The sequence below is a fragment of the Phoenix dactylifera genome, chromosome 11 (assembly GCF_009389715.1).
Source record: "Phoenix dactylifera cultivar Barhee BC4 chromosome 11, palm_55x_up_171113_PBpolish2nd_filt_p, whole genome shotgun sequence".
NCBI lineage: Eukaryota > Viridiplantae > Streptophyta > Magnoliopsida > Arecales > Arecaceae > Phoenix > Phoenix dactylifera.
This window is the reverse complement of record NC_052402.1, coordinates 3,082,612-3,094,466: the sequence shown is the minus strand read 5'-3', so window position 1 is coordinate 3,094,466 and position 11,855 is coordinate 3,082,612. Positions and strand designations below refer to the sequence as shown.

Sequence of the window (11,855 nt, the reverse complement as noted above, 5' to 3'; positions counted from 1 at the left end):
CACAACGTGTGAGCACACTGTTTGATTTTTTTTTTATTTAATATATTCAAAGTATGATAATTGCTATAAGTTAGATCTGAAAATTTTGGAGCAAAAAGGGTCAGCTAATACGTGAATAGAAGAAGAAAAAGGTCTAACGGTCAGCTAATTTTTACAATAAATATAAATTACATTAAAAGCTTGAAATCATGCAAAAGTGTCAAAATGGACTCGACACCAAGATGGATATTCCAATTCATCTATATTTGAGTTAAACTAGAATGGAAGACTCGCAAGGTTAGAGTGAAAAGAAAAGGAAGTATCTTAAGTCTCTAAGTAGTAGAAAGAAATCTCGTGTGCTTCGTTGTGAGAGAAATCAGAGCTAGTATATATTTCATTCCAAGGGAATGTAAAAGTTGGCATTTCCAACATCTTACAATTTGAGAAAGAGTACACAGGAACAAGTTGGTATGCTTTCAAACATTAAATTTTACCCTTTGTGAGGAAGCAGAAATGACACTGATCTCAAAAGAATAATGTATGTAACAATTAGTTTTAATCAGAAATCCAATAGATGGATTTCATGGAGCCAAATGGAAACTTGTAACTAAATTGCTTTTACTTTGAAGTATTACTCTGTTGAACATTTTTTCTTTGAACTCGAGAATCAAATGAAAATATATACAACACTGCCTTCCATATCAGGAAACAGAGAAATCTCTCTGCTGCAAATCCATCATACCCGAACATTTTAAATTTGCTTCCAACCTCTGCTTTCAGAGTAATTGAACAAAAATCTCGTAAATGTTCTTGGAAGAAACATTTGCAGAAGCACATTCTCACCATAAAAATTCATATCAGATAATTCTTCAGAGACCAGAACAAAGCATTTTACTAAAAAACACAACAGAACACACTTCAGGGGTCCAAGAATAGTTATACTTCAATAGAACTTTATTAAATACTTCAAGTATGTGACTCTTTCAATAAAATTCTTTACAAGTTCCCACACGCCTCTCTTCTGTGTGAAACAAATTAACAAAACATCAGTAAATGTAATATTTGCTACGTAGTTTGCCGAAGAGAAGGCTCTTCAAGAGAAGGTAAAAGTGAAAAAAACTAATAATCAAAATCATGAGCTCATCAACTCAAAAGAAATGAAAGAACTCGAGAATATAACAGATCGGTTAGAATCATCACCAATAATCCATACAAGAACATACCCCATCTTTAAAGTGATGAAACCTATTTCTGTCCCTCACAACAATCTCCCTCTGAAAGACCTTTGATATAAACTTTGTGGCATCATGGCAATCCAAGCATACCCTCAAGTTCTTCACAATCCTAATGGTCACTCCCTCCCCCAATGCAATCAACCCAAAAGCAATAGCCAACTTCTCACTATGCCAACAAAGAGCATCCTCTTTCTCCTCTTCCTCAATGTCAAACAACACCTCATTAGTCCTAGCCACGTACCCCGCCAACCTCGACCTCCTTGACATCTCCCCTAACATCACCTCAATCTCCTTATACCTTGGATGTGATCTATCCCCCACAAAGAACTCATGGACCTTGCCGCCAACCTCTATAACACTGCAACCAGGCTCCTTGCTTACCCCTTTGGCCTTCATCGACTCCCTAATGCTACTGACCCCCTTCCAATTCCTCGAGTCGGCATAGATGTTTGACAAGAGCACATAAGCACCATCATTCTTTGATTCTAACTCCAAGATCTTTCTCGTTGCAAACTCACCCAATTCAATATTCTTATAAATCCTACAGGCATTGAGCAGAGCTCCCCAAGCTCCAACATGGGGCTCGATGGGCATGGCATTGATGAAATTGACTGCATCATCCAGCCGCCCAGCTCGACCGTACAAGTCAACGATGCATCCATAGTGTTCGTACCATGGTTCAATGCTGTACTCATCCCTCATCGAATCAAAATGCTCACGACCCTTATCTACCAAGCCAGCCACACTGCATCCACGAATCACCGAAATGAAGGTGACCCCATTGGGCCGCACATGTTCTTGTTTCATGAGCTCGAAGAGCTCGAGACATTCCTTGCCTGCACCATTCATCGCCAAACCACTCACTGCACTGCTCCAAGTGTAAACATTCTTCTCCCCCATGCTCCAAAACACCTCCATGGCTTTTCTCATGTCACCGCACTTGGAATACATGTCTATCAATGCTGTGCCGAGCGTCACAGTGATTCCAATCTTGTTCTTCTGTATGTAACCGTGCGCCCACTTCCCTTGAGCCAACGCACCCAAGTGGGCGCACGCGGTCAGCACCGACACCATCGTCGCTTCGCCGACCCTCACGCCCTCCGCCTGCATCAAAGAAAACAACTCCAACGCCTCCTTCGACCGGCCCACCTGCGAGTACCCGGCTATCATCGCGTTCCAAGCGATGGGGTCCCTCTGGAGCATTCCGTCGAACATCTCGCGGGCGAGGTCGACCTCGCCAGAGCCCGCCAAGGCGCCCACCATGGCGGTCTGGGCGACGACGTCGGGACGGCGGAGCTCGGCATAGACCCGGCGGGTGGCGTCGGGAAGGGCGAATTCGGCGTACATGTGGATGAGGCCGCTCTGGACGTACGGGTCGGCGGCGAGGCCGCGCTTGAGGGCGGAGGCGTGGACGGCAGCGCCGGCGGCAGCAGCGGCGGCCTGGGCGGAGGCGCGGACGAGGAAGGTGAAGGTATAGTGATCGGGGGAGAGGGCGGGGGAGTGGAGGATTTGGTGGTAGAAGAGGAAGGCGAGGTGGGGGGTGGGGCCCTTGGAGTGCGCCCGGATGAGGGAGTTGAGGGCGAAGAGGGAGGGCGGGTGGGGAGAGTGGACGAGGAGGTGGTGGGAGTAGGGGAGGAGGTCGGGGAGGGAGAGGGCCAAGGTGGCGACGAACTTGGCGAAGAGGGGAGGGTCGTTGAGATGGCCATTAACGAGGAGGTGGGCGTGGATTTGGTGAACCTGGGGAAGGGTGGTGGTGGAGTCCAGAAGGGAGAGTGGGCAATATCTCGGTATCAAGTTTCTCAGGGAGGTCATATCGCCGCAGCGATCGAGGTGGGAAGAGGCTCACCTATTTCGCTCGGGAAGGAATCTGGGTAAAGATCGTGAAAATTTTTATGCGACGCAAATGAAAAATTAAAAACTGGCGATCCCAACGAGTTCATAGCACAAATTCAATCGGATTCTGAAATTTTTATCCTTGCACCAGCAAAGAACGAGCCTCCATGATGGTCGAAGATATTTGCTGCAACCAACAACAGCCTAAGGAATGCTCTTTTTTTTTTTCTTTTTTTTTCACAGATGGATCCCACAAATCCAGTACGATTATATTCACAAAAGTATTCAACTACTCATTCCATGAGAGAGGTAGTAAGGCTGTGCCATCCATTCAAAGTATAAATAACCATGCAACTCAACCTGAAGCTCTATTTACCTTGTGGTAAACATAACTTACTCTAAAAATGATACAATTCTTCACATATTGTCAAATATCCAAGGGCAAGAGATATTTGTCCGCAGCCACAATCTGTCCACAAATCCATCCAATCACAGTAGCCTAGTCGCCCTCCAAATGAATGAAATCCATCTACAACCAAAACCTCGTATGGCTGATCCTTGCTCGGGCCATCCTCAATGTAGCTTTTGGGCAGAGGAGTCACAGCAGTGAATGATTTTTAGAAGGCCAATATTTGTATTGGAGTTGTATGGCCTGAAGATAGCCGCATTTTGGAAAACAGTTGCTTATTATTCTGTAACACAAATTTTGTTTCTTGTAATTCTATTTGCAACATCATCAATAAAATATAAAATTTAATTTAAGATATTAAAATGATAGAGAATTTATCTATATATGATAGCTACGGCCTACGTATGACAGGAACATCTATCACATAAAAGCCTGTAACGATAAAACTCGCACTCGCTTGACCAGTTGACCGCCTCCATCTCGCTCCTTCCAGGAGCTCTCTGGTCTCTCCCAAGCCTCCCCTCTCCTCTCTAATGGCCTCCTCCCCTTCGCTCCCTCGACTCAAGCGCTTAGGCCCTCTTCTGTGCGGTGGAGACGATGTGTTGGGCCAACTGCAGCGCCGTGTTCAGTGCATGATTCCCAACTTCACAGGCCAATCACTGTTTGTGTTGCACAGCCAGTTGATTCACACGCCCACTTCACTCCTAAAGGTTGAGGGTTATATAAATGGTCTTTCTTGGAATGTCCATATGTGGTTCTAACTCGATTGGTTTTGGCGGCAAACCCTTCCTTGGATTGAACATCACCTTTTTTGTATCATTACACATTCTCTCCAAAAATCATCATGACTTGGAATTGATGATTGTTTTCAAGCTCAGCCCCTGCGATTCGCACCCTACCTTTTCTGCTTAGGACTGTCTTACCATGTTGCAGCTGTTCTTGTTTCATGACATCTGACAGTTGATATTTGTAATATTTTTGTTGTTTACTTGTTATGTTGAATCTTATGCACTATCGCACTTGAAAAACTTAGGGATTATTAATTCTCGTAGTATGTTAAATGAACTCTACTATTTTTGGAGTTCACATATACTTCATAAATTAAAAAGAGAGATTGAGAGAGAGAGAGAGAGAGGTGAGCTTTTCCAATACCTACTGATACAACCCTGAAATGATCCAATTGTCCCTGAACTATTGCTTATGTTCATCTGAATAAGTTGGAAAAAATTCGTAAAAACAATATGGTTTCTGTTGGTGCATGCCTGTCAGACAAATTACATAGCTTTAAAGGACAGGCCCGTGAACCTTATTCGCTTTTCTCGTTCATCCGTAAGACATGAGATTCCTAATACAAGTTTCATATGAATCAATAGTAATTCTTTATCAAGTCTTTGTATATTCCATAGTAGTAAGTTTATCAAATTTATCATCTAGTGATGTGTCTTTAAGATGATACCTTTATATTTCTATTCCTTTTTTGAAGGTAACTATATTTCTATTCCCTAGTCACAATTTTGTTTTGTTTCACTGCATAGGACTTGAGCCTCTGATCACTTATTTCTCCATTGCCTTCTCCTTTACCTATGCTTTTAACGTTCGCAAAGATGAGGCTGGCTTCTTGCCTGGGTAATAGTTGGAAAACCTTGGATAAGAAATTTGCAAGTCTATAGATGGTTTTTACTGGGCGAAAGCATGATGCGGAATTCTGTCGAGTTCATTTTGTGGGCCTTGACGGAGAAGGCATACCAATTAAGGAGTTGCCTCCAGAGCACTACGTGAGTTTCTAGCTGCAGTTCACTGACACTAGGGGTGGGTCCTCAGCAGTCATCTCGTTGCATTTATTGAGGTTGCTCGACTGCCGATCTAAAGTGCATGTCTCTGTTGATGATGTTTTCTGAATATGTTGAATGTAGGACTTTTTCTTTTTCTTTTTCTTTTCTAAAGTGCAACTTTACCACTTGCACTTCTTCTATATATTTTTTTTGCCTCTAAATTCTAATGAATCTCTTGTGTCATCCGATATTCTGTTCACGACATGGTATAGAACAAGGCTGATGTAATCACACAGAGGATGCTGATGCAGGCACATTTCTTGGAATGGATGTAAGCTGTCGATTGTTAGGGGTCCAAATGAGACATGTTTGGGATTTAGATAAGGATGAGTTATCTGCTATCGGGGAGAGAAACTTTTCCTCGATGATGTGTTCGGATAATGCGGCGAAGTTCAACTTGGATTCTCTCTATGGTGGACCACATGATGAAATAATAGAGGGGGCTGTAGGAGATTAAGATGCAACAGAGATTTGAAGGCCCATGGTATTTTTGTGGGGTTCTGCGTACATTTCACTTTGAAAGGAAATTGTTGGTCATGTGGATGTGAAGGTTTTGCATGTCTTTCTATATATAATCTGTAAGTTATCATAGCATTTTTCTTTGCAGTACGATTCTATGGGGATGGGTAGTTAGAACATGCAAGCATGAGAACATTAGATCAATGAGTTTGATCGCATATTTTTCAAAGTAGATTCAATAGATATACTCTCCCTCATCTTTTTCTTCTTAGTCAAGAATAATGAAGAAAGTGAGGCTCCGGGCATGCAAGCCACCCATCTCGAACGTGGCGGCGTTTTCATCACCCACAAGGCAACCCCGCATCGACTCACCACCTCAAAGCATCCCTCTTCTTATCCGCCCTTCCCTCCCTCCCTCCCTTCCAAGGAGAGGCAGAGACAGCGACGCGCCGAAAGACGACGGAGAGGGCTCGATGGGGGAGCGGCCCCCCTCGCCTTCTCCTCGGCAAGTGTTGTCCGACTCCGCAAAAAAAAAAAAAAAAAAAAAAAAAAAAAAGCGGGTCCAGGTTGATTACCGGGGGACGCCGTACCTTCGAGGCTATAATTTTTGGGGAGAGAGAGCATATCATCTTCGAAGGGGACTCAGCTAAGATGATTGAGCATATACGAAAGGTGAGATGGGGGGAGGCTGAGCTCCCGCTACTCGGCGATATTCGGCAGATGATAAGAGATCGTTATGCTTTCTAGATCGTACATGTGCTTCATGAAACGAATAAAGCTGCTTATTGAGTCGTCTTATTTGCAGCCTAACACTCTGCAAAGATTCTCTGAACTCGGCATGCTTCTACTTCTCCTTCACTGTGTAATCTTATTTTTATGGATTCAACTAGTTGTGCTCGAGCGAGATTGCATGGTGTGAGCAGCTGTACCAAAAAAAAATTGCAGATCCCATCTTGAGAAAGGTGATTGGATAGAGCTTCCGATGGAGTGAACTTTGTTGTCAGGAACAATTATGGTAGATTAATTGCAGCTGGTGGTCGGAGCATACCCGGCTCGACTGTTGTAGAGGCGGAGCTACGAGCAGTCTGGGAGGGCATCCTGTATGCGAGATGTGTGCTGCGTGTCGATAGATTGTGCATTGAGGGAGACTCTGCCACGGTGATTGGCTGGATGCGAAGAGCGAATAGGTATGACGATGGTTACCCGTTGATTCGGGATATTCGCAGACTGGTTTAGGAGCTGTCCGTCGTCCAGATTGGTCATGCGTATTGTGAGGCGAACAGAGCTGCAGACTGGATCACCTCATACATGGCACGTCACTCTGAGGACGTCATCTGGACGAGTTTAGCAGGTGTTCTCCATCTATTGTACTGTTTATTAGAAATGAAATGCCGTTAGAAAGGGATTGGATCACTCTCCTAATGGGCTGATCGCGGGCCCCGCTTCTCTCTGGTCCTGGTACAGCCACTCACAGACGGACACGTGTGCCGGGCACGTCGCATCAAGGATGGACACCTCTGGAGCTCCCATTCGAGCTGCGGAGGTCGGCGGCAAAGATCTCTTTCCGGTGGGAGCCGGCCACATTTTTCGTGGCAGCTTCCGTCTGGCCGTCATGACTGCTGAGATGTCCTGGAGATGTAGTTGGCTCGATGGATATGGAACAAGTTCTTTTGTTTCCCTCCCCCCTCCCTATCTGGCAGTGCTAGGCCTAGGCATATCGAATGGTTTTGCACTGATAAAGGCACTCTTATACTCTCTTTTTGCCAAGAAGAGCTATATTTTTTTTCAAGTACAAGAAAAACCATCCATTGCGTAACGTGTGAATCGCATGGGGCCCTAACGACAGTGTTAGATGCCGTTGGTCTATAACACGTAACACTACTCCTTTATGGATATGTGTTTATTTGTACTAGTTGCTATCAAATTTCAAAACAAGCTCTCTCACTCTCACAAATAGTAGATGTTGCTGTTCAGATTGCAAGCAATCGTCACCCTAAAACAGATGTCCTCTTTAGCAGCAACAAAAAAAAAAAAAAGAAAGTCAGCTGCAATAACATCCCCTTTTGACCATCCATCTTTTAATAGGAGCCACAAGTAGAGCATTCCAGTCGCTTTCATATCAACAATTGAAGCCACTCGGCAAATAAAAGTAACCTCGTACAAAGAAACCAGGGGCAAAATAACCATTGGATTCCACAACGTCTGATCCAAATAACCGTATATCAGGATCCGCAAGAAAAGCTTCAGCAACAGAAAAGCAACACTCTTACACCCTGTAGCTTGTTTATACGAGATTCCATGTGGCACAAACTACTCGGCAACAAAACTCGTATCTTCGTAACAGATCAAAGCCTTCTGAAGAAACTCTTTTAGACCAAAGGAGTATACCGAAAGCTATTCTGATAAACAAGACGTCAGTGATCATATTCCCATGCTAATTTTTGCCACTTGGAAGTTACAGATATAGCTCCACATTAGACCGTATAGCACAGGTCCATGAGCTAGCTTGACTTCCGAATCTTGTAGCTTTTCATATGCATAGTTACAAAGAAGGCCTTTCGGCTGCCTAAGGCTTTGTTACAAACCAACTTAGATATCAAATTAGGACTTCAGAAGGATGAGAAAGGGAAATTTAGAGAAAGAGATCGTCATCACTTTGGAAGGATGAAGAAAACCAACAAACCACCTAGGTTTGGTGTCACCAGATGGCCCTTACCGATCTCCTTGCTCATCATTACATCATAAGAGGAAAAATCCTAGAGCAGAAACAAAGACTAACAGCAGGATGGACATGCATAGAATAGGAAGTATGAAATATCAGTAGGGCCAGAACCAGAAAGCCTGGTCCTCCACTGGGAAAACATAATTACATGAGTTGTCTTCAAGCTTCATGGAGCTGCATCCTTTAATTTCCTCGTCCTCATCGACATGTAAGAGAACAGCCCTATCAGGTTTGAAGACATTTGAAGAGCCTGCCTGCCCCATAAGTGGAGAGAGTACTCCATCAGTGCACCCAGGGCTACCCGAGTCTGATACCGTACTGTTGGCAGAGCTGAGATCCTCTGGTTTACACAGCAGAACATGCATATCAGGTTTTTTCTCTTCAAAAACTGAAGCCATGTCTAGTTTTTCCAGCAGGAGGGGAGGATTTTTGATTTCGTGTGTTTCTAAGTCGCCCTTCTCCCTTTTACAAAGATTGTCTGTGAGAAAGAGAACCTGTTCGGGAGAAAATTCTTAGGGATAAGGGAGATATAATTTATGTTCTGAATATATTTTGCAATAGAGGAAAGACAGACAGAGATCAGGACAAATCTTTTGACTGACAGTACGTAAATTTTGGAAAGGCATGTCACAATAGCATTTTGGTTTCTTGTCTTCCTCAATTGCTGTTGTGGTAAAATAAAAACGACAGAGCAGTTTCTTGAACAGAAGATGAGGAATTAATTCTTATGAAACATCATTCGGACAAGCATGAAACATATAGCAATCTGTGCAAGACACATGACCAAGAAGTAGTATAACGGACTCATAATAAGAAAATGAACGTGATCATATGAACTATTCCTCAGCATCTGATGCACAAAATCTTTAAAACTAGAGGAATCCTTTTTCTACAGCTTGACAATAGTCGTGTCAATTCGAAAAGAGAGCAAAATTTACATCTACTCATGCTTTCAGGGTATTGAACATGATTAAGAAACAAAGAGTTTTAGCATTGTACGGTGTTGTTAGTGCAAGAGATCATGCACCCAAAAATTAGTTTCAAGCAATTTTTAAAGGGGATGCAGGTTTCAGCTGAAAAAAATGGAGAGAAGCAGTATAAATTTATTTGCTTTGACTGAAATGGATTACCTCTGCTTTCAGCTTCTCCTTCTCCTTGAGTAGTTTCTCAAAATCAGCCTTGAGAACATCATAGCTGGACTTAAGCGCTCCATAATCCTTCTCCATCTGCTTTGTCTTCCATCGGGCCCGGCGGTTCTGAAACCATATGGCTACCTGTCTAGGCTGAAGGCCAAGATCCTTTGCAAGCTGAATCTTTCTCTCTGGTTCGAGCTTGTTGTCAAGAGCAAAATTCTTCTCCAGGAGCTCAACCTGGTCAACCATTAGCCGCCTCTTCTTATCTGGTTGGCGACAAAACTCCTCCAGGTTCACCTCACCGGTCTCATCCAAGTCAAGGGACCGGTAAAATGATCCTTCATTTGTGATCCCACGAACATTTTCAATATTCATCATGGATTTCAAGCCTAGGGACAAAACGAATTTTAACTTAGAGTTCAATATGTATCTTCTAACTGTGGCCATGTATAGCTTGATCTACCAGCTTGAGTAACATAGAAAATAGAAAACTATCATCGTGTATCCAACTTTCTATGTGTTCACAAACAAAATATCGTTTCTAAATCCATTTCACTATCGCCATAAAATTTGATGGAAAAAGAATGAGTAAAGAACATTTTGCTCTATATCTAAATCAAATTAATAACTGCAAACACCTTTTTTAAGGGAAAAATCACGAAATTGCCTCGTCAAATTGCCTACAAAAATGTCATATGAATATTCGAATCCAAGATAAGGCCATCATGTAAGTTACTTGATATTTAGTTTTTTTTAAAAAAAAGAAATGCTAAAAACGAGAAGTACAATTAGTGGGAGTATTGATCAAAGCGCAGTTTTTAAGCTGAAGTCTCAGACACTTAATACGTATCCTGATATCATAATTCAGAAAGTCTCGATCATAGTAGTTTGTTATGCTCATGTCAAAAAATCCATCAGCTTAAGTAGAAATCAAATAATTTTTCGGCAAGATTAACTGGCCTCAATAAGAGAGATGCTTCTAAGATTGGTTCCAGAAAAACTTCAGAAGCTCAAAACTTCAGATGGATGAGTAATGGAAAACGCATACTAGGAAAAAGTACCAAGTTCAGTGGCAGTAACCCTCTTGCAAACCTTTATACAAATCCCCCCACCCCCACCCCGAACAAAACACACACACATATCTCCACTTTGACCATCTAAAAAGCTTAGCAGGCCAATAAACAGCTCAAAATTAGAATCAGATCAAAGAAAATAAGAGAATAAACTGAAGCCGAGCACTAAAAACTATCACCCGAACTAAATTCCAAAATTCAAAACAAGCCGAGATGGTTACCAAGGAATCCGCCATGAGAAGAGTCCGAAGCGAGCAGAGATTCGATAGCGTCGGAGGGAAACCCTTCGTGCCGGAGCAAAGCCGCCATATTTGGGGCCCCATACGCCCTCATTCCCGCCATATTCTTCCCCCCTCTCCCTCCCTCACTGTCTTTTTTTCTTCTAAACTGTCTTTCTCCAGATAGTGTCTTTTCCCCCGAAACTTCTCAAAACTTCACTCCTTCCCGACCTCTCTCTCTCTCTCTCTTCCTCTTCTTCTCGCCCTTTCTGTCTCTGTTCTTCCCGGAACTCTTTAGCGAGCCGGCTTAAGATCAGAAGGCCATGCTTTCTCCCTTCCGAAAGGTCTCCTACACCCGCTACTTCTCTCTTCTTATGTAGCTAGTGACGGAAGAAGCGGGTGATCATGATGACAGAGGCGTTGGAAGAGCAATAGAGCAGGGGCTACTAAGAGCCATCTCTTAGTTTCTCTCCCCTCCCAGGGGAAGAGGAGTTAATGGAAGGAGACGAAGATTGGGGCGTGGATGGAAAGAATTCCGACGGAGAAGACAGAGACCAGTGGTGGGAGAGAAGAATGGAAAAGGATTTGGTTTTGTTTTGTTTTGCTCCGGTCTCTCCCTGCTATTTTCCCCTGGCCGGAGAGCTTCGAAGGCAGGGGTTTATAAAGATCAGAGTGGCCTAGTGAATAGTAGTGATGCCACTGCTGCTTTCTTGGCTCGCTGATGGCTTGGAGTTGAAATGGCCGAAATGCCCCCACGTTGTCTTCATAAACAAAGTTGCTCGTTGCCGTCCTCTGCAATTTTACTTATTTTTTTTTAGTACAGCTCTAAAATAAGTGCAGCCAACTGAACCAATAATAAAAATCTAACACAATGGTATAGAAGGAACCTTCCGATGAGTCCAGAAATTCCTCTCTAAAATGCTGAGCTATATAGGAGGCAACCCAGTCAATTTTACTATTAA

The 11,855-nt window shown here is 43.2% G+C and overlaps 2 protein-coding genes across 2 annotated transcripts; both read right to left on the bottom strand.

Moving 5' to 3' along the window:
- Nucleotides 1-904: 904 nt before the first annotated feature.
- LOC103720535 (putative pentatricopeptide repeat-containing protein At5g40405) lies at nucleotides 905-3,343 on the bottom strand. The gene has a single exon (XM_008810283.3). The coding sequence runs from the start codon at nucleotides 3,024-3,026 to the stop codon at nucleotides 1,176-1,178; it is 1,851 nt and encodes a 616-aa protein (XP_008808505.2). The 5' UTR covers nucleotides 3,027-3,343; the 3' UTR covers nucleotides 905-1,175.
- Nucleotides 3,344-8,185: 4,842 nt separating this feature from the next.
- Nucleotides 8,186-11,551, bottom strand: LOC103720525 (homeobox-leucine zipper protein HAT5-like). Its single transcript, XM_008810273.4, has 3 exons — nucleotides 10,897-11,551; nucleotides 9,600-9,991; nucleotides 8,186-8,963 (listed from the first exon to the last, which is right to left on the bottom strand). The coding sequence occupies exons 1-3, from the start codon at nucleotides 11,015-11,017 to the stop codon at nucleotides 8,565-8,567; spliced, it is 912 nt and encodes a 303-aa protein (XP_008808495.2). The 5' UTR covers nucleotides 11,018-11,551; the 3' UTR covers nucleotides 8,186-8,564.
- Between the last annotated feature and the right edge of the window lie 304 nt (nucleotides 11,552-11,855).